The sequence below is a fragment of the Anolis carolinensis genome, chromosome 2 (assembly GCF_035594765.1).
Source record: "Anolis carolinensis isolate JA03-04 chromosome 2, rAnoCar3.1.pri, whole genome shotgun sequence".
Classification (NCBI taxonomy): Eukaryota; Metazoa; Chordata; class Lepidosauria; order Squamata; family Dactyloidae; genus Anolis; species Anolis carolinensis.
In genome coordinates, this window is record NC_085842.1 from 29,399,084 (window position 1) to 29,419,301 (window position 20,218).

Consider the following 20,218-nt stretch of genomic DNA (forward strand, 5'->3'; position numbering starts at 1 on the left):
TAATAATGTTTTTATATTTTTATGTATATATATGTATTGTATGCTGTTTATTACTGTTGTAAACCACCTTGAGTACCTCAAGTTTATATAAATAAACTATTATTATTATTATTATTATTATTATTATTATTATTATTATTATTATTTACTTAAAGGCGGGGGGGCTGCAGGTCATGTGTTGTGACTGCGCCTTCGGGGATTATGGTTGATGGGGATGGAATTCGAAGAGGAAGAAAAAACCCTCGTGATGAGGGTTCACTGGAGGAGTTGCGCAGGAAGCGACTTAGAGAGCTATATGGGGGATCTTCTGAGGAAGATTCAGATGGGGAGATGGATGCTGAGGAACAGGTGGTGGCTGGGGAAGCGGGCACTGAATGGGCACAGCCACCGGAGATGTCTGGGGATTTGGGGTCTATGGATACTTCTGAACCTGGGATTTCTGCAGGAGCTGATCCCAATTGGGATGCTTGGAGAAGGGAGGATGGTTCTTTAAGTGTTCATGGGGCTAAGTGTGGGCAGGATGATTGGGACTCCGACGAATTGTTAGGTACTCCAGATCCATGAGCTCTAGCTGTGTGGAGCTCAGACTCTGAGTAGATTTGGGACACCTGGTGTTTGGGTGTGAGTGTTTGGTCACCCAGGAGGAAGGGGAATAAAATGGGAATGTTTGGCCACTGCACTTTGCGTGTGGCAAGGTGTTGCTGAGGCGCCATTGGGATCTCTGTGTTTCCATGAAGACTGGACTTGGACTATGATTTGAATCTGCTGTTATCACCTAGCTTGGCTCTCGCTGTGTCTTATCGTGGACCTGTTTTGGATGACTGCACCCTCTTCAGACCTTGGATCGGAATTTGACCTTGCTACTGCCTTCGCCCTGTGATTGATGACTACTATCGGCTTTTGACTCCTGGCTTGCTCTTTGGACACCGCTGTTATCTCCTGACCTGACCTTGGAATCCCGGACGACGTCTTTTCACCATCCTTTTGGAGCCTTCGGCTTTATCCACATTGTGGAAGCAGTCTACTGCATTCTTAGTTTGTTTGTTTGTTTCCTGACCAATTTGGTGTTTTCTTTTGGGAACTGTTCCTTTGAAAACTACAGAGCCGGCTGGCAGGGCTTGGACTCAGAAAGTGCAGTTTGCACTAAGTTTGTTTAGCTTTGTTTTTACCTGCTTGTGTTGCTGAATTATATTTTTGTTTGAACTGCTCTTGAAGCACTGATAGTGAAGTGTTTCAAGGTTTTTTCTGTGTTAACATTACTTTTTGGCTTATCTGCTGAATAAACTCTATTTTTGTTCGCTAATTGGCGTCTGACTCTTGACATCATGTGTCTGACACAGTGCTGGTTTAAAATGTTCCATTTTAAAAGAATGACAGTTAGAGACCTCAGTTGAGCCTCAACCCTGTTAGAAGTCAGTGTTGAGCCTTGAGTCTACTTGAGTATAAAAGTATATTAGAATGCAGAGGCAATGTTAGGAGCTAGAAACTGTTGAGGCTTGTGTTTTCTTTGAAAGTAAACTGTTATTAAGGAGAGCTGTACAAAGCAATGTAGTTTATGAAGAGACTGTTAACGTCTATCAGTTTAAGATACAAACTCTCTATACATTTTGAAGTGTTTAACTTAACAAAGAAATGTGCCTGTATCATTAAATACATGAAGTTATCAGTAAACAATCTTGGTTACTTTAAAAGAAGTCTGCTTGTATCATTACCTCTGAGTATACCTCTCAACCTCTGAGGATGCCTGCCATAGATGTAGGTGAAACATCAGGAGAAAATACTTCTGGAACATGGCCATACAGCCCGGAAAACACACAACAACCCTTACCTTTGAATGTTACACAATCGTAATGCCTGGTAGTCTAATAATTGTTTTTGTTCCTGGTGCCAGGGACAACCAAACCCAGAGAATGTCCATTTGATAATTTGGATTCACTACTATTCTCAAAGAAAATATGATTTCTGAAGATGAAGAGATAGCTCAACAGAAAAACGAGGTCTTCTTTCATCACAAAGGTACAGTCAACATTAAAAAGAAAGAAAGAAAGAAAGAAAGAAAACAGCACTAGAAGGCAAATTCCTATGGCATCAAGTATCAGGGATTTAAGAGATTTAGAGAGAACTATGGACCCAAAAAGGCACCATCTGATCTTGCAGGCTATTCTAGGTCAGCCCTGGTTAGTATTTGGATGGGAAACTACCAAAATAATAAATAATATATAAAATGTACCGCTGTATCTCCCCAAAGGGACTCAGAGCAGTGTCCAACATAGGTAACACATTCAATTACCAACACAAAAACATACAGCACAACCATAATAAAACATCAATATAATTACTATTAACACAGCATACTCATGTAGAATTAAAACCAGTTCAATATCGGAGGCTGCAGGCTGTATTTCAGAAGAAATAGTAATACCACTCATGCCTAAAGGTGTGTTTGCACTTCAGAATGAATGAAGTTTGTGTTGGAGTATGGTTGTATTTGTATGAAATGTAAATCAAGTGTTTACTGCTGATGAGCTAGAGTGTGCATTTTCAGTATTGAAATAGTTAACAGCAGGCTAGTTTTGACTGACAGCCTGTTGTGATTGCTGTGACCTATGAGGCTTGATTTCCGGCCTTTGAGGGTGGGAACTTCCTCCGGACTGAGGAATGTGTCTTATCTTATTGTTGAGTTCGGCTTGAGCTTTCGCTGAAGGTGGACTATGAATGCTATGCTCTGAAGCCGAGAAATGCAAACTGTAAATAGACATGTAAATAAAGTTAATCAACAGTTGGACTTCGCCTGCTGGAGTGTTTGTTTGACCAGTGCTGTTTCTCAGCATGGGAATACAGTCTGGAGAAGGAGGTGAGACGAGGATGATGATTTTTGGAATCCACTCTGCACCCCATCATCCCTTGACAGTTTGCAGCCACTTTGTCATGGCTCAATGCTGTGGAATCATGGGATTTGTAGTTTAGTGAGGTACCAGCAATCTTGGGAAGAGAAGGCTAAAGCCTTCCAAAACTACAACTCCCTTGATTTCAAAGCCACTGAGGCATGGTAGTTCAAGTAGTGTCAAACTGCATTCATTTTGCTGTTTAGATACACTCCAAGATACCCCTATGAAATTCTTAGAGTCACAATTAAAGGTACACAAAAACACAAAAACACTCATACAAAAATAATACAAATGACCTTTGCAGATACCACCTGTGCTAAACGTGAAGCTGTTTATTTATTTCGCATGTTTCCATGGGAAAGAAGTGGATGACAGCATTAAAAACAGAGCATAGAATAAATATGAAATATAATTGAAACAACACATGTTGGAGAAGCTTTAAAATCAACAGAGATATGCTCAACTTGTTTAGGAATGCATGTACATTATAGAATTAATCCTGTTTGACACTACTTTCACTGTTATGGTTCAATACTATGGAATCCTGGGATTTACATTTTGGTGAAGCACATGCACTCTTAGACAGAGAATGCTCAAGACATTGTAAAACCTGAAGTCCCATGACTCCATAGCATTGACTTATACCATTGACCTAAGTGTGTCAAAGTGTATTCATTCAATGGCTCCCAGATGTAGCCCTCCTTTCTCCCCAATGCTGTCAACCTGTAATGCCCAGCAAACCTAGCCATTATGAGGCATCTTGAAAGTTTCAGCACTTTTGCTCCCAAATTTCTCTTCAGATTTTCTATACTATATGGATTCATTTTAACTTTATTTTTAGTCCATCCCTCTGGTCTCTCCTAGGCTTTCCAAAGGTTTTTCACAGAGAACACTCCCTCCATTTGGGAACTCTGGCGCTGTGTGCTGTCTGGACACCACAGTTTGCCCATGTTTGCTTCCATCATGTGCATCATGAGATATGCAATTTAACTCTAAGCAGGACATTCATTTATGTTTCATATACACCTTACACACATAGGCTGAAGATAATTTTATACCAAATATTTCAAATTAATTTTTCCTTGGAATAAAATGTGTGTACACTGAACACCAGAAAGTAGAGGTGTCACAGTATCAGCCATGCATATGGACAATTTTGGGTTTTGGAGTATTTGAATTTCAGAATTCCAGAAAAGCGATAGCTTTCACAAGGGACCATCTGCTTCTAAGGCCCCAATGCCATATAATTCAGTTTCTAAATGCAGATTAACTGCATTGAACTGGATTATATGGCAGTGTAGACTCATTTATAATTTTGTTCAATGCAGTTGATCAACATTCTGAACCTGGATTATATGGCAGTATAGATGCGGCCTGAGATTGCCTTTTTTCAGGTTTAAAACAGGTCCAGGAAGTGAAAGAAGTTTAAATAAAAATATGGCTTCAAGGTTTCTGGAGGATAAATTTCCCATTTCAGAAACAACTTTTCCCAGTATTCAGATGGATTGGAAGGTTGGTTAGAAGGATGGTCAATTCATATTGACATCAAATACTGATAAGTATCCTAAAGGTCTACCATACCTTACCTATAGAATCATAGAATCAGAAGAAACCACAAGGTCCATCCAGTCCAACTCCATTCTGCCAGACAGAGAAGGAGACTTCACATTCTGAGGCAACCTATTCCACTGTTGAACAGCTCTTACCATCATGAAATTCTTCTTAATGTTTAGCTGGAATCTCTTTTCCTGCAAGTTGAATTCATTGCTCTGTTTCCAATTATCGATAGCAGTGGGATATAAGCTTGTCTCCTCCTCAAAATGACATCCCTTCAAATATCTAAACAAACATGGCTATTATGCTGATTCTATCTTTCTAACTGTAGGAGCTGTTCAGCAGTGGAACTTTCTGCTTCTGAATGTGGTAGGTGCTCCTTCCTTGGAAGCTTTTAAACAGAGGCTGGATGGCCATCTATCAGAGGTAAAGTAGAGTCTCACTTATCCAACATAAACGGGCAGGCGGAACGTTGGATAAGCAAATATGTTGGATAATAAGGAGAGATTAAGAAAAAGCCTATTATTAAACATCAAAATAGGTTATGATTTTACAAATGAAGCACCAAAACATCATGTTATACAACAAATTTGACAGAAAAAATAGTTCATTGCACATTAATGCTATGTAGTAAATACAGTATTTACGAATTTAGCACCAAAATATCACAATGCATTGAAAACATTGACTACAAAAGTGCGTTGGATAATCCAGAATGTTGGATAAGTGAGACTCTACTGTCCTATGATTGTGCTTTTCCTGCATGGTAGGGGGTGGACTAGATGACCTATATGGTTCCTCCCAATTCTATTATTCTATGATTTTATGTTCCCTTTCATTTTTTTTCCTCCTAGATAAATAAATTTATGCAACTCCCTAAGCCACTCCACATAGGACTTGACTTCCAAACACTTGATCATTTTGGTCACCATTCTCTGGCTGTGTTCCAGCTTGTCAATATCCTTCTTGAATTGTGGTGCCCAGAACTGACCGTGGGAAGTCTGATGAAAGTCCCATTTACACTGACCAGCTTCAAACTGTGATGGGTAGACAACAAACACCCATGAAAGTGTGCAAAAGGAAACCCTTAATGTATATCATCTGTGGTTTTTGTAATCATTATCCAGACCTCAAATTGATTCCAGGATTTGCTATGTAATCTTCAGCACAACAAAACCACTTTTCAAAATACCAGTTTGGAGTTAGATATTCTTCTGACTTGAATTTTCTTGTACCTGCTCCCCTTTCAGTGTTTATTTATATGGCTGTTATCAGCTCTTGATTTCTCCCTTTCTTTAATTGGTGAAGACTAATTTAATTAATTCTTTTGATTCCTCTTGCCTTATGATCTAGCACGGGATAAAACGGATAAACAGCGATTGTTCCGGATAACATTGATTATAAGTGCAACTCTTCTGTCAGTTGTATATATTGTTGCCTTCGTGATAACTGCGGATTATCTATTGCATGGTGAGTGATTCAAAATGTGATTATCATTTCTTGAAATCTGATTTACTCTCACAATCACATTCTATTCCATCCATAAATCACAGCAACTTGTTTGTTTTTTCCTTGGCATTTAGTCAATGTTTCAGAGCCTCAACAAAGCTATAATATTTGGTAAATGCCCATGTAGTTAAGAGGTGGGACTACCATCTTGTCCAGTGGTTCTCAACCTCTTATGTTGAAATTACTACCAACACCATGAAGACAGCAAAAGCTAAACCAGTATATGATTAAGCAAAGGATGTCCATGATAAATTAAGCTTGTTACTCAGTCCACTGTCTAATTTTCTGTTCCTTTCACAGCAGAAAATCATAACAAACTAGGCCATGGTTGTGTTTGTCCATCATGCCCAGATGACTGGATTGGATATAGAAGAAAATGTTACTACTTTTCTTTGGAAAAAAGGAATTGGACCTCAAGTCAAGACTTTTGTTCTTCACAGAAGGCCTTCTTGCTCATTTTCAATGACAATAAGGAAAAGGTAAGAGGCACAAATAGTGACAAGGCAGGGGTGAAGGGCAAATGACTTATTATTGTCCTCCCTCTACATTTGCAGAGTTGGCCTCCATGCAAGTGGAAAAACCACAATTATTGTTTTTTTAAGAATCCAAAGATCCTTCAAGATGACTCTATGGCCAGCATCCAAAATAAGTTTTCTGAATGACTTCTAAATGTCTAGAGAAGTTCTCTCTTTAGGAATTTCTAGACCCCCCAGAAAGACTAGAGTTAACTTCAGCAGGAAGGTGATTGTGTATTGGAGAACCTAAACATTCCAAGATATAACATATTAATCAAATCAAATAAAATCTGCAAATGTGAAACCTGGAAATATGGAGGTCTAACTTTAATTACAAATGCAATGAAGTTTTGGGTTATTGTGCATATTCCAGGCTGTATGGCCATGTTCCAGAAGCATTTTCTCCTGACGTTTTGCCTACATCTATGGCAGGCATCCTCAGAGGTTGTGAGATGAAGCCTTGATAGCAGTATTCCACCAAAGTCCCATATAAATAGTATGGGTACTTCTATGTGGGGCATTTGTACCCTGTTCTTTATTCATTCACTACTTACACACTAATCTCCTGTTAAAATAACTCTACTGGTTTCTGGGCGCAATTCAAAGTTCTGGTTATGACCTATGTAGCTCAGGGCTATCTGATGGACCAAGTCTCCTTATATGAACCTAATTGGCCTCTGAGATTATCAGAAGGGGTCTTTCTCTCAGTTCCTCAACTATCTGGGGCTGCCTCTAAATCCTGGAGTTCCTTTCCAAGGGAAGCTAGAATTACCCTTTCCATGCTATCCTTCCATCAACAGGACAGGATAAGTAAATTAATTTTATTCCAACAGACCTTTAATACAGAGTTTTTAAAGGACTGGCTAAGAAGTGTTGTGTGGTTTCTGGGCTGTATTGCCATGTTCAAGTAGCATTTTCTCCTTATGTTTTACTTGGATCTGTGGCTGGTATCTTCAGAGGATCTGAAGGTGGGATACAGCATCATTAAAACAAGAGATAAACACTCTTAAAAGACATACAACAAAATACACAGAATTAAAATACAACTTAGAATCCATTGATAAAATGCAGATTAAAATTCAAAACTTAAAATTGGCTAGGTAGGGCTGCCAGAAAAGTTGGGACTTCAGTTGTGTCTTCAATTTCTGCACAAAATGTACCTTTGTGCAGGAACAGAACGGACAATGAAATATCACCATGATTTCCAAAACTCTACATTATTTGCAGAAATACAGTTCTCATGTGCACAACTGATCACAGAAAATGTTAAAAGAATAAGCACAAGTAAATACATTTTTAAAATATTATTGGTATTTCTCATATGTGTATCAGTTGCTGCTTTGCTCTCCTGTGTAAGTTAATTCTCTAACATCTGTGCTTTCTGATCTTGACAGGAGTTTGTAATGCAGTACAAAGGAAAGGTGCCATCTTGGATTGGCTTCCGAAAAAATCCAGATCAGATCTGGCGATGGACAAATAATGAAAACGCAATGTGAGTTCTCCTTATATTTATTTGAGTTGAATGAGTTGTTTATTTTATTAGCCATAGGCCATGACATCAGATAATATACAACTTTTAAAAGTACAGTATATACTTTACAATATAAACATTACAACTTATTCTATAAACGAGCTCTTTCATATTACAGTAGCAGTGACAATCCCCATAGGCATGATAACAATAACAAAATCTGATTTGTAATATCCCAATCGGTTTCCATTTCCATTTCTAGCCTCCACTGTGGACTTTACAAATTTGGCTCAGATTTTTTGGGCTGCAACTGCAAATGTGGCAACTTTTAATGTTATACTTTTGGAATAATCCACTAACAGGTCACATATAACTGCTGACTGTTGACATGCTGCCCTTTCATCCAGAAGGGCTCCCAGGAGATTGTTTCTGGGGTCATTATACAAAGGGCAATGTAACAGATAGTGTATTAAATCCTCTCTTTTCCCCAACCCACAAATACAAAGTCATTGAGCATGCAGAATCCCTCTGTATCTCCCCTCTATATTTATACTTATATTGATCTTCAAGTCATCTAGCCACAATGGGCCACTCAAACAAACAAGATGTAGGTAGCTATTATAGGGCTCAAGCAAATCTACATATATTATTAATTAACTAAGCAAATAAATTAAAATCTTGAAGAAAATACCCTAAGGGGAGTTAAATTAGTCAGGACTGAGCATATCCCATGAATACAGAATGTGTAGAATTGAGAAAAATAATAAAATAGATGAAAAGGAAATAAAATAGAGTATCTCAATGTAGTGGCCTTTGTGCCCATGTGGGGAAACCTGATTAGGGGAAGAAATTGATCCTAATAAACCCACTGATTTAAATATATTTTAAAAGCATTTAAAAACTGTTACAGAACAAGAGTGAGTGGAATGTTCACCTGCCCTGCCCTAGTAATTACTGAATGGTGGTGGGGGAAAAAATTGAATCCAAAAAAACTCCCAGTAAAGTGATAGTTCAGTTGGTTTGTGCAGACTCCAACCCACCACTGTGAGTTTTGGACATCCCATGTGGCTGCGTTTGGGGCCCGTCCATAATACTTATGCTCCAGATTGATTCTGGATTTACCAACCAGAATAGACATGGCCTTAGAAGAACTGATTTCATCATATCCTTGTTATAGCATATTGACTTTCTAGGCATAATTGCAGGACATAAATTAGAAGAAATATCTGAGACCTAGCCATATATGTAAGTCTGGGGTGGTAATTGTGCAATTCTCCAGATATTGCTGAAAAGGATTGCCTGACATTTATTGCCATTGCAAATACTGCTTGGTGGAAGATGCACTCCAGCGAGTTCTAGGAATTTATCTGGGAAATAATAGCTAGCTAGCTACATAGATAGCGATAGATATGAACACGCATGACAGCAATCTAAGGTTTTGACCATGGATTCATACTCTGAAAATGGGTATTAAATTTGAATTTCACCTTGGACATAATAAGACCTTGCAAATTGCCATGGCCTGAATTTTCTTGAGGTATTCGGGTAAAAAAATGCATCCTTTGTTTGACACAGTTATATGGTGTTTCATTACAGAAAACTGGGCGTCATTGGAAAAGGTGGAGATTGTGCTTATTTAAACAGTGAAGGCACTGCCACAGCTTCAAGGTGTGGCATAGAACTACGTTGGATTTGCAGCAAACATGATCTATGTAATAGATCAACTTGAGCATAACCCATAGTCCTTCCTGCAAGCAACTCCAAGCTGACAACTTACTCTGACAAGAGCTGCAACCAAACTAAGCCCAGCATGGCTTACTTGTCAAGGCTCCCGCACTACCTATATCAATCTGGAGCATAAATACTACGGATGGGCCCCAGACGCAGCCACATGGGATGTCCCAAACCCACAGTGGTGGGTTGAAGTCTGCACAAACCAGCTGGGCTCACAACCTCACAACCTCTGAGGATGCCTGCCATAGATGTGGGCGAAACGTCAGGAGAGAATGCTTCTGGAACATGGCCACACAGCCTGAAAGACATACAACAACCCCACTACCTATATTATCTCCTCATGCCAGAGGTGTTGACCATCAAAACTGATTGGATCCATTTAGTTGTGGGGTGTACTCACTATCACCAAGTGGAGCTGGGAATTTTATTGGGGTATTTTTCAGGACAAAGTTTGTTTTTCATTCTCAGTCTTAGAGTAATTTGAGGAATGCACTGGCACAGGCTGTAAAGGACACCGACTAGGAAATTTCTGAAGGAAAATTAGACAAATGCATAGTTCATCTCTAGCATCTTTCTTGTGAGTAGCAGAGCAGGTCCTTAGTCCATTCCACCAGCATTATGATTACTACTTGGCAGTAGCTCCCCAGAGTCTGCAAGGTGTTAGAAATGAACTTAGAGCTCTCTGCAACCAAAATATGTATTCTTACATCTATCACTAACCTGATATTGTGGTGTCTCCAGTCTGAAAAGTGATGTAATGTGTAATAACCCATGGCTCTACGGCGCTCCATGCAGTCATGCCGGCCACATGATCTTAGAGGTGTCTACGGACAACGCCGGCTCTTCAGCTTAGAAATGGAGATGAGCACCAACCCCCAGAGTCAGACATGACTGGACTTAACGTCAGGGAAACCTTTACCTTTACTATGGCTCTACATCATTACAATCACTTACCCTATGGATCCAGCTCCTTCTCCTGTCAGCCACAATTTGTTTACTTTATTTATCTTCCGCTCTATCTTCCAGAGGGGACTCAGAGTGGATTACAACATATGCAGATAGGCAAACATTCATTTAACACAGTGGAATAACAATGACATACAAATACACAGAACAAAGGTAAAGTCTTCCCCTTTCATCTCCAGCTTTCTGGAGGCTAGGCTCAACTCCAGCCATGGGAAGGTGCTCTTCTTCCATTTCCAAGCCAAGAAGCCTGCTATCCATAGATACCTCCTGGTCATGTTGCTGGCATGGCTGCATGGGCACCTTTACCTTCCCGCTGAAGCAGTACCTATTGATCTACTCACATTTGCATGTTTTCAAACTGCTAGGCTGGCAGGAGTTAGGGCTAACAGCAGGAGCTCACCCCAACCCGTGGATTTGAACTGCCAACCTTTAGATCAGCAGATTCAACAGTTTAACCCGTTGTGCCACTCCTGCTTTGCCCAGGCAAAACAAGGGAGGCACTCAGGAAATCAGTGACATGCAAGAAGAGAGAAAGAAGCTGGGATCTGTAGAGGCACGCAGGGACAGCTACTCACCCTCTTGGCCCAGAACCATGCTGGATAGCACTCCGCCTCTAAAACAGTGGTTGGTTATTACTATATTATACTAGTTTTTTCACTTTTTCACTTTCATGGTTGGTGGGGCTGTGCACAAAACCCTCATGAATGTGCATAGCTCGCTGCAATATCACCTATACCCTCTATCACTATATGATTTGGAAATTCTTAAAATCAGCTTTCCTAAAATCCAAGATACATGTTTATCTATATACTTTTCTTTGGCCTGTCCCACAATCATGAATTCTAGCATTAAATGGTCATGCCTACCTAAAGTATACCAACTGAACTCCTCCAGTTTGTTTGGCTCGCATCCAGGATTGCTATTTCCATTGTTTTTCCTCCATGTTTTGAAAGAGGAAATTATATCTACCAAGAATTTGTTGTAAATCTTTAACAGAATCAGCCTCCCAACAGAGATCAGGGTAACTGAAGCACATCCCCCCCCAATAAGAACTAAATTTTTTGGAAATTTCTGAGATTTGTTTCAGAAAAATATTGTCCTAACCTGATGGTCCAGATTGAGTGCTGTTTTTATTTCTTCCTCTATTTCTTTTTACCCAAAAACTCTCAATTGCCCCAGTTGGCTCAAGTCCCTTCTGTACTGCCATATAATTGAGATTACCAAATCAGATAATCCAAATTATCTTATTTGGATTATATGAGTCTACACTGCCATATAATCCCATTCAAAGCAGATACTGTATATGCTCGAGTATAAGCCTAGTTTTTTTGCCCTTTTATTAAGACTGAAAAAGCCCCCCTCGGCTTATATTCGGGTGAGGGTCCTGGTTGGCTTATGTTTGGGTCATCTTATACTCGAGAATATATGTTACATTTATTATTTTTCTCTATTATTATTAGTATTATCACATTTATTATTTTTCTCTATTATTGTTGCTACTATTACATTTATTTTACTCTATTTTTATTATTAATAATGATACATTTATTATTTCACTCTGATCTTACTGTTATTATTATTATTATTATTATTGCATTTATTATTTTACTCTATTTATTACTACATGTATTATTTTCCTGTATTTATTATTATTATTATTATTATTATTATTATTATTATTATTATTATTACATGTATTATTTTACTCTATTATTATTAAAAGGATACATAAGCACATTTACATTGAAGAAGATGAGAATAATGATTTGATCAGAGTTGGACAGTCTTATCTAAAATTACATTAATTGATGTCCCAATTAATGTAATTTTATTGGTATCTATTTTTTTTCTGAAATTTACCACCCTCGGCTTATATTGGAGTCAATGTTTTCCCAGTTTTTTGTGGTAAAATTAGGTGCCTCAGCTTATATTCGGGTTGGCTTATACTCGAGTATATACGGTAATTTGGACTTTATATGGCAGTGTAGCTGGGGCTGAAGAAGCTCCTTCCAAGCTACATAACTATATGCCAAGGGAACTTCAGCTGGCCCTCTCCCTGCTCTCCTTTCCTTGGCAGGACAAGCTCTTTCTATTTAAAGAGATCTTCAGTGTTTATTTGACTAGGATAATGAAATGCCTAATTTTTCATGTGCTGTTAAGTAGTTTGAATGTAATGCTTTTAAAAATATTTGTATTTCAGCTGTGTTGTTTTAAAGGCAGGGTATTAGTCATTTGGAAAGAAAAGCGGACGATAAATTAATTAATTAAATAATAAATGTAATAATTGAACTCTCGGCTATCATTTTGAACAATTAGAAATGCAGATCCTACATTGTATGCAGTTTTCCCTTTACTCTATGTTCCTTGAAGTTGTGGGAGCAGTTGCAGTGCAGACCATATAATCAAATCTAGGACTGCTGAGATCTGAGACTCAGTTTTAGAATACTGAAATGCTTCAGCCAGGAGATTGTTTAGATCTCAGACTTCATTGGAGCACAGACTCCACGACAGACACCATGAAACTATGGACTGTTAAGAGCAAACTCATGTTGCTCTTGAGTATAAGAATGATGCCCTGTGTTATCTGCACAGAGAAACTACTTCAAACCTATCTGTAACTGGATTGACAAGTTATGTACCTGTATGCTGAATACATGAAGGTTGCAAGTAAACCAAATATATTACTTTTAACAAACTCTACTTTATTTTTGTCTCTTGAGAGCATGATATAGAAAGAAGACATTTTATAGGAGAGGAGATTTTTTTGGGCACTGAAAAGAAACACTTCTGGAGAACTGCTATTTTTTGTGCATTGGCATAATCTCCGTTACTAACCGAGCAGAGACAACTAGGTTATCAGTCTAACAACTGAAAAACCAAATTGCCGTGCATAAGTATATGTGGATAGATACCACTGAAGAGAAGATTTTACTCAAATTGGTTTTTGTCTCTTCTCTGGAAAATCATACTTCTAAAAAAGGTTATGATTTTCAAATTGTTGCTAATACCATTTTTCTCTTAAAGGTTATGGAGATTCAGGTTTTCCAAAAGGCTACAATTTTGTATGTGTTATTTGTCTTAACTTTGACTATCATTTTTTTTCTATAATTGATTCTTTTCAGTTCCAAAGCGGACAGCAAATGAAGACATAAAGAGAGGTGAAGTTCACGGACCAAGCCCAGACCAATACAGAATGCCCCACTCAGCTTCAAAACATGATTTTTATATTGAAAAGACCAAGAACTTCAAAATAGGCTTTTAAAATGTGTATGTATGTGTGTAGCAGGAAGGGTTGTTATCAGCAGAGTGAAGCAAAAGTTTGGGAGAAAAAACTGTTCCAGGGTGCATTTGCTTTTCCTGTTTCTTAATCAGCTGCTCAGCAAATGTACTTGTCTCTTCCTTTTCTTGCTCCTTGGCCAGCCTGGCCTGTGTCACTAGCAGTGGTTCAGATTGTTGACTCATGCTGTTCTAAAGTTACTTTGAGGATACAGATTATCACCGTTTTGAATAACATGACATCTGGAAACCTATGCATGATTCTCACCCCCTATCTACAAAGGTTACCACCCCATCACACCCTCCCTGAGCTGAGATGCAGAGAGAAGAGTTGCCAATTTCCTTTATTAAGGGGTGCCTCTAAGACCCCCATCTACACTACCATATAAAATCTAGATTATCTTCTTTGAACTGGATTATATGGCAGTGTAGACTCGTAAAATCCTGTTCAAATCTGGATCTGCTTTGATAATCTGGATTATAAGGCTGTGTAAGGTAAAAGTTTCCCCTGACATTAAGTCCAGTCATGTCTGACTCTGGGGGTTGATGCTCATCTCCATTTCTAAGCCAAAGAGCTGGCGTTGTCCGTAGACAGCTCCAAGGTCATGTGGCGAGTATGACTGCATGGAGCGCAGTTATCTTCCCGCCGGAGCAGTATCTATTGATCTACTCACATTTGCATGTTTTCGAACTGCTAGGTTGGCAGAAGCTGGAGCTAATAGCGGGCGCTCACTCCGCTCTCGGGATTTGAACCTGGGACCTTTCGGTCTGCAACCACCTGTGGTTAGGTGGATCTGTAATTGGCTAAGCGAACGAACCCAAAGGGTGCTCACCAATGTGTCGTCTTTATCATGGAAAGAGGTGACAAGTGGAGTGCCGCAGGGCTCCGTCCTGGGCCCGGTTCTGTTCAACATCTTTATTAACGACTTAGACAAAGGGTTAGAAGGCACGATCATCAAGTTTGCAGACGACACCAAACTGGGAGGGATAGCTAACACACCAGAAGACAGGAGCAGAATTCAAAACGATCTTGACAAACTAGAGAGATGGGCCGAAACTAACAAAATGAAGTTCAACAGGGACAAATGCAAGATACTTCACTTTGGCAGAAAAAACGGAAATCAAAGATACAGAATGGGGGACGCCTGGCTTGACAGCAGTGTGTGAGAAAAAGACCTTGGAGTCCTCGTGGACAACAAGTTAAACATGAGCCAACAATGTGATGCGGCAGCTAAAAAAGCCAATGGGATTCTGGCCTGCATCAATAGGGGAATAGCGTCTAGATCCAGGGAAATCATGCTCCCTCTCTATTCTGCCTTGGTCAGACCACACCTGGAATACTGCGTCCAATTCTGGGCACCGCAGTTGAAGGGAGATGTTGACAAGCTGGAAAGCGTCCAGAGGAGGGCGACTAAAATGATTAAGGGTCTGGAGAACAAGCCCTATGAGGAGTGGCTTAAAGAGCTTGGCATGTTTAGCCTGCAGAAGAGAAGGCTAAGAGGAGACATGATAGTCATGTACAAATATGTGAGGGGAAGTCATAGGGAGGAGGGAGCAAGCTTGTTTTCTGCTGCCCTGCAGACTAGGACGCGGAACAATGGCTTCAAACTACAGGAAAGGAGATTCCACCTGAACATTAGGAAGAACTTCCTCACTGTGAGGGCTGTTCGGCAGTGGAACTCTCTCCCCCGGACTGTGGTGGAGGCTCCTTCTTTGGAGGCTTTTAAGCAGAAGCTGGATGGCCATCTGTCGGGGGTGCTTTGAATGCGATTTCCTGCTTCTTAGCAGGGGGTTGGACTGGATGGCCCATGAGGTCTCTTCCAACTCTACTATTCTATGATTCTATGATTCTATGCAAGTTCAGCAGCTCCGTGCTTTAACACACTTCACCACCGGGGCTCCCTATAAAGCAGTGTAGATTTAGGCCCCTTCTATAAGGCCATGAAGAAGGGGCCTAAATCTACACTATCGAATCAATGAAGTTCACCGCCGCTTTAATTCCCATGGCTCAATGCTATGGAATCCCAGGAGTTGTAGCTTCACACGTTAGCCTTCTTGACAACAAAAGGTGCTGGTACCTCACCAAACTACAAATCCCACGATCGCAGAGCATTGAGACATGGACATTCAAGTGGTGTCAAACTGCATTAATTTGACATCGTAGATGCACTCAAGATAAAATAGAAGCAGGAAAGAGTGCGTGAGGCTGAGTGTAAGGGATACTTCTCTAGTTTCGGTAGTAAACCTTCTCTGTTTTCGAGTGTAGGGCTTGGCAAAGGCTTAAACAAAGGCAGCCACGCAGTTCCGGGTATGACTGTGTGAGTGTCAGAGTGTGGATCCACGATCCATCCACAATCGCGAGGGCATGAGAAGGGGTGGGCGCAGCTCCTTAAGGCGGATCCCGGAGGCGCAGCCCCATCAAAGCCCAAGGGGAGTGCGGCTCGCGAGGCGTTTCCCTTTCGGATCGGGGGTCTTCGTTGCCCACGCCTCGCCCTTCCCGCAACTCCAGCAAAGTCCCAACGCTGCTTTCTTAAACGGTAAGAAAAGAAAAAGTGGGTTCAAAACGCCTAGAGGAAGATCAAAGTTTGGGAAAAACTTCTTTACTTTATGACTGTGAAATACGCAATCCCCATCATGGGCTAAATCAGGTATGGGCAAACTTCAGCCCTCCTGATGTTTTGGACTTAGACTCCCACAATTCCTAACAGCCGGTTGTTAGGAATTGTGGGAGTTGAAGTCCAAAACACCCGGAGGGAAGGCCGAAGTTGTAGCCAGCCTTGAACCCTAAGGAGGGCGGAAATCAAATAAAACCTATTGGTGTTATTGCTGTTACCCAGAGATGAGTTGAAGTTTCCTTTATCAAAGTAAACTAAAGCAAACAAGTCTCCATGGGAGTGTCTGGGGGATACTTCTCTGGTTATCTTTTCTGTCCAAGCAGCCAAGTTGACATGCCATAAAGTCTTCCTAGCATAAGCAATTCCTGGAGTTTATTCTAAGTTCAAGTACTGAATGTGTATTCTTCCACAATAACAAGGGGAAGAAACAGCTTTATTTATCGTGTCAGAAGCGAACCGAGGGTACAGTAGTGATGTATTTAAAAACACAAAGTTTAAGAAAACGACAACAACTTGGCATTATTCTAAATGTCCTTTGACCAATAGTTGCCCACTTGGAGTGCTTCTTGTGTTGTTAGAAGGTCCTTTATTGTGCATGTGGCAGGGCTCAGGATGCATTGTAAGGTCCGTGATTTGCTCTTCTCCACATTTGCATGTCGTGGACTCCACTTTGTGGCCCCATTTCATAAGGGGCTCTGCATCTCGTGGTGCCTGAATGCAGTCTGTTCAGTGCCTTCCAGGTCTCCAAGTCTTCTGTTTGCCCAGGAGGGAGTCTCTCATCTGGTATCAGCCACTGATTGAGGTCCCAGGTTTTAGCCTGCCACTTTTGGACTCTTGCTTGCTGAAGTGTTCCTGTGAGTATCTCTATAGATCTTAGAAAACTATTTCTTGATTTAAGATGTCGGCGTGCTGGCTGATACCCAAACGGGGTGGGTCAGAGATGTCACTGCCTTGGTCTTTTCATTGCTGTCTGCTACTTCCCAGCTGATGTCAGGTAGTGCAGTACAGGCTAAACAGTATTATTTATCCAGTGGTGTAGGGTGTAGATATCCTGTGATAATGCAGCATGTTTCATTAAGAGCCACATCCACTGTTTTAACGTGGTGAGATGTGTTCCACACTGGGCATGTGTATTCAGCAGCAGAGTAGCAAAACGCAAGGGCAGATGTCTTCAGTGTGTCTAGTTGTGATCCCCAGGTTGTGCCAATCAGCATTCATATATTATTTCTAGTACCCATTTTTTGCTTGGTAGTCAACTGAGGCTACACATAATCCAGTTTAAAGCAGATAATCAGGATTTTATATGGCAATATAGAAGGGGACTCAGTGATTTGGCAGAAACTGTTGAAGCAGAGCAAGGGTGATCATTGATACCAAAATCTGTGGCTGCGCAAGTCCTGGAGGATGGACTGGTTGGATCTTCTTGCGGTCCAAGGCACTCCCAGAATATATCTCCAACACCACAGTTCAAAAGCATCTATCTTCATTTGCTCAACCTTCCTTGTGATAGCTCTTGTAGTTTTTAAAAATGTTAATCATAAACATTTTCCAAAAATGTGGATGAGCAAAATGTTCTGAAACTTGGGAGAGGGGGCAAGTTCCAGTGGTAAATGTATTCTACCATTGTAGCATGTTTCATGCCGCTAGCTCTAACAGTGAGGGAGAAAGGAGCCCCTGAATTTTCCCCACACTGGCATAACTACTTAATGAAAAAGTAACAAAAAAGTAGTTACTTCATTATAGTTCTGATACGGATCCCATCCAATTTAGAAAATACTTTAGAAATCCCCACCACCACCACCTAATTTAGTAATGAGCATTGAAACATTTTTTTTATCTAATAGATATTCAAAGAAGCATCAAGACTAATCTACAGACCTCTCACTCTGTCTTGCTGATTTTCTAATTCTAACTACAAGTCAGGGGTTATATATATCTTCAAGTTGATTCTGACTGGTCCGGGAAGGGAAAGACTCCTCCATTAAAAAATAGTCTGATCTAAGTTCTAAGCCCAGGCTCAAGGCCGAAGTGGGAATTCTGGTATCTTGAGCCCATTATGTAGATGTGTGGAAAAGGGAGAAGTTGGCATACCTCTTGGCAGGGTGTGTTTTAATGCTACCAGAGCTGAGCAGGGTGACTAGAAGTCATTTACCTGATCCTCCACATTTTGGAGTCAAAGTTTTGGATAATAGCTTGATGGGCTACACAACATTTGTCGCTGAGGAAGGAGCCTAGTCCCAAGGCTAGGTGAGAGATCCCTCACTCCTACACAGTGGTTTGAAAAGCTGCACCGGGCAGTACCTTGCCACCCGGGGTTCTCCAGGAAAAGTCAGGGCTCAGTTGGGAAATTTTGGAGAGAGGGTTTGTGCTTGGTGCCCACATGTTCCCCTGACTCCTTGAGCTGTATATCCCAGTCATGCCATTGGGTCTAGGGGACTTGCCATGCCATTATATGGCTCATGCTTATTTAAAACAGAAATAAAGAAAAGAAATGAGAGAGTGGAGGCACCTGTGCTTATAGCTATGGTAGTGGCTGCCTTACTGAGTTAACTTTCCACTTTGCCTGCTAAGAGTTGTGACTCATCACCATAGCTTGGTGAGGCCCCTGAATGTTATCCTGCTTGCTTTTGGTCAGGGAAGGGAATGGGGAATCCTTTTGGAGACACACGGATGAGGAAGGCATCCATGCCCCCTTTTGTGGCTGCCTCCATTTTTATTTTGCTTGCTCATGTGCAGTATGTAAACCCTCTACCCCCTCCCTCCTAAGTTTGGATCTGCCATTTTGGGTGGTGCCCGCACGACTGTTTGCCAGTCAGGATGTTAGGGGGCTGTTTCCATTATAGTGTTGTGCACTGCCATGGCTTCTCTTCCAGATTCTGTAAAGGGAGGCAATACAAGGGTAAAGGTACTTGCTATCACAAAAAAAGTTCTAGACCACTACTAATATTAGTCGAAAAGGGGAGAGAATAATAATATTAATGAAATAATAATAGTAATCATAATCAGATAAAGAAAGAAGAGACAAATGATTTGGTGAATTTCCAGGAATAGGGAGTTTTGAAGTGACATGGGTAAAGGTAAAGGTTTTCTCCTGACATTAAGTCTAGTCGTGTCCGACTCTGGGGGTTGGTGCTCATCTTCATTTCTATGCCAAAGAGCTGGCGTTGTCCGTAGACACCTCCTAGGTCATGTGGCCAGCATGACTGCATGGAGCGCTGTTACCTTTTCACTGGACCAGTACCTATTGATCTACTCACATTTGCATATTTTTGAACTGCTAGGTTGGCAGAAGTTGGGGCTAACAGTGGGAGCTCACCCCACTCCCTGGATTTGAACCACCGACCTTTTAATCAGCAAGTTCAGCAGCTCAGCAGTTTAATCCACTGTGCCATTGGGGGCTCTTGAAGTGATAAGCAGGCATCAATATATTGTTTGGTTTGTATACTAAGCAGATTGGCTATGGTTGGTACTTGGATGGGAAACCATCAACAAACACACTGTGTTTCAAACCATGTATTTCAGGAGGGGCAGCAACGGTCTATTTCAAGCTGTTTTAGTCTATCTCCCTCCTCACATAGCAGAGTTATTTGAGAACTTTGGCTAAGCTGCTTGAAACAAGGTTAGGTTGTGGATAGGAGTGCATAGGGAGTGGTATTGCTTCAAATTACATCAAGCAATGAGGGCAAAAGC

The 20,218-nt window shown here is 40.7% G+C and overlaps 2 protein-coding genes across 4 annotated transcripts in view; both read left to right on the forward strand.

Moving 5' to 3' along the window:
- The first annotated feature begins 178 nt into the window (after window positions 1-178).
- LOC103278034 (C-type lectin domain family 2 member B) lies at window positions 179-12,208 on the forward strand. 2 transcript variants are annotated; one of them, XM_008105638.3, is made up of 5 exons: window positions 179-2,016; window positions 5,796-5,912; window positions 6,252-6,430; window positions 7,861-7,958; window positions 9,534-12,208. In XM_008105638.3, the coding sequence occupies exons 1-5, from the start codon at window positions 1,956-1,958 to the stop codon at window positions 9,664-9,666; spliced, it is 588 nt and encodes a 195-aa protein (XP_008103845.1). In that variant the 5' UTR covers window positions 179-1,955; the 3' UTR covers window positions 9,667-12,208. The 2 variants fall into 2 exon arrangements, with proteins under 2 accessions (XP_008103845.1, XP_008103846.1); XM_008105639.3 differs by having other exon boundaries at window positions 6,255-6,430.
- Window positions 12,209-15,656: 3,448 nt separating this feature from the next.
- The window catches only part of LOC103278033 (C-type lectin domain family 2 member A), a 31,067-nt gene continuing 26,505 nt past the window's right edge, over window positions 15,657-20,218 (forward strand). Inside the window, exon 1 of one of the 2 annotated variants that reach the window (XM_062969542.1) lies at window positions 15,657-16,450. The gene's annotated coding sequence lies outside the window, so the exon portion shown is untranslated. The other variant, XM_062969543.1, reaches the window with a different exon arrangement.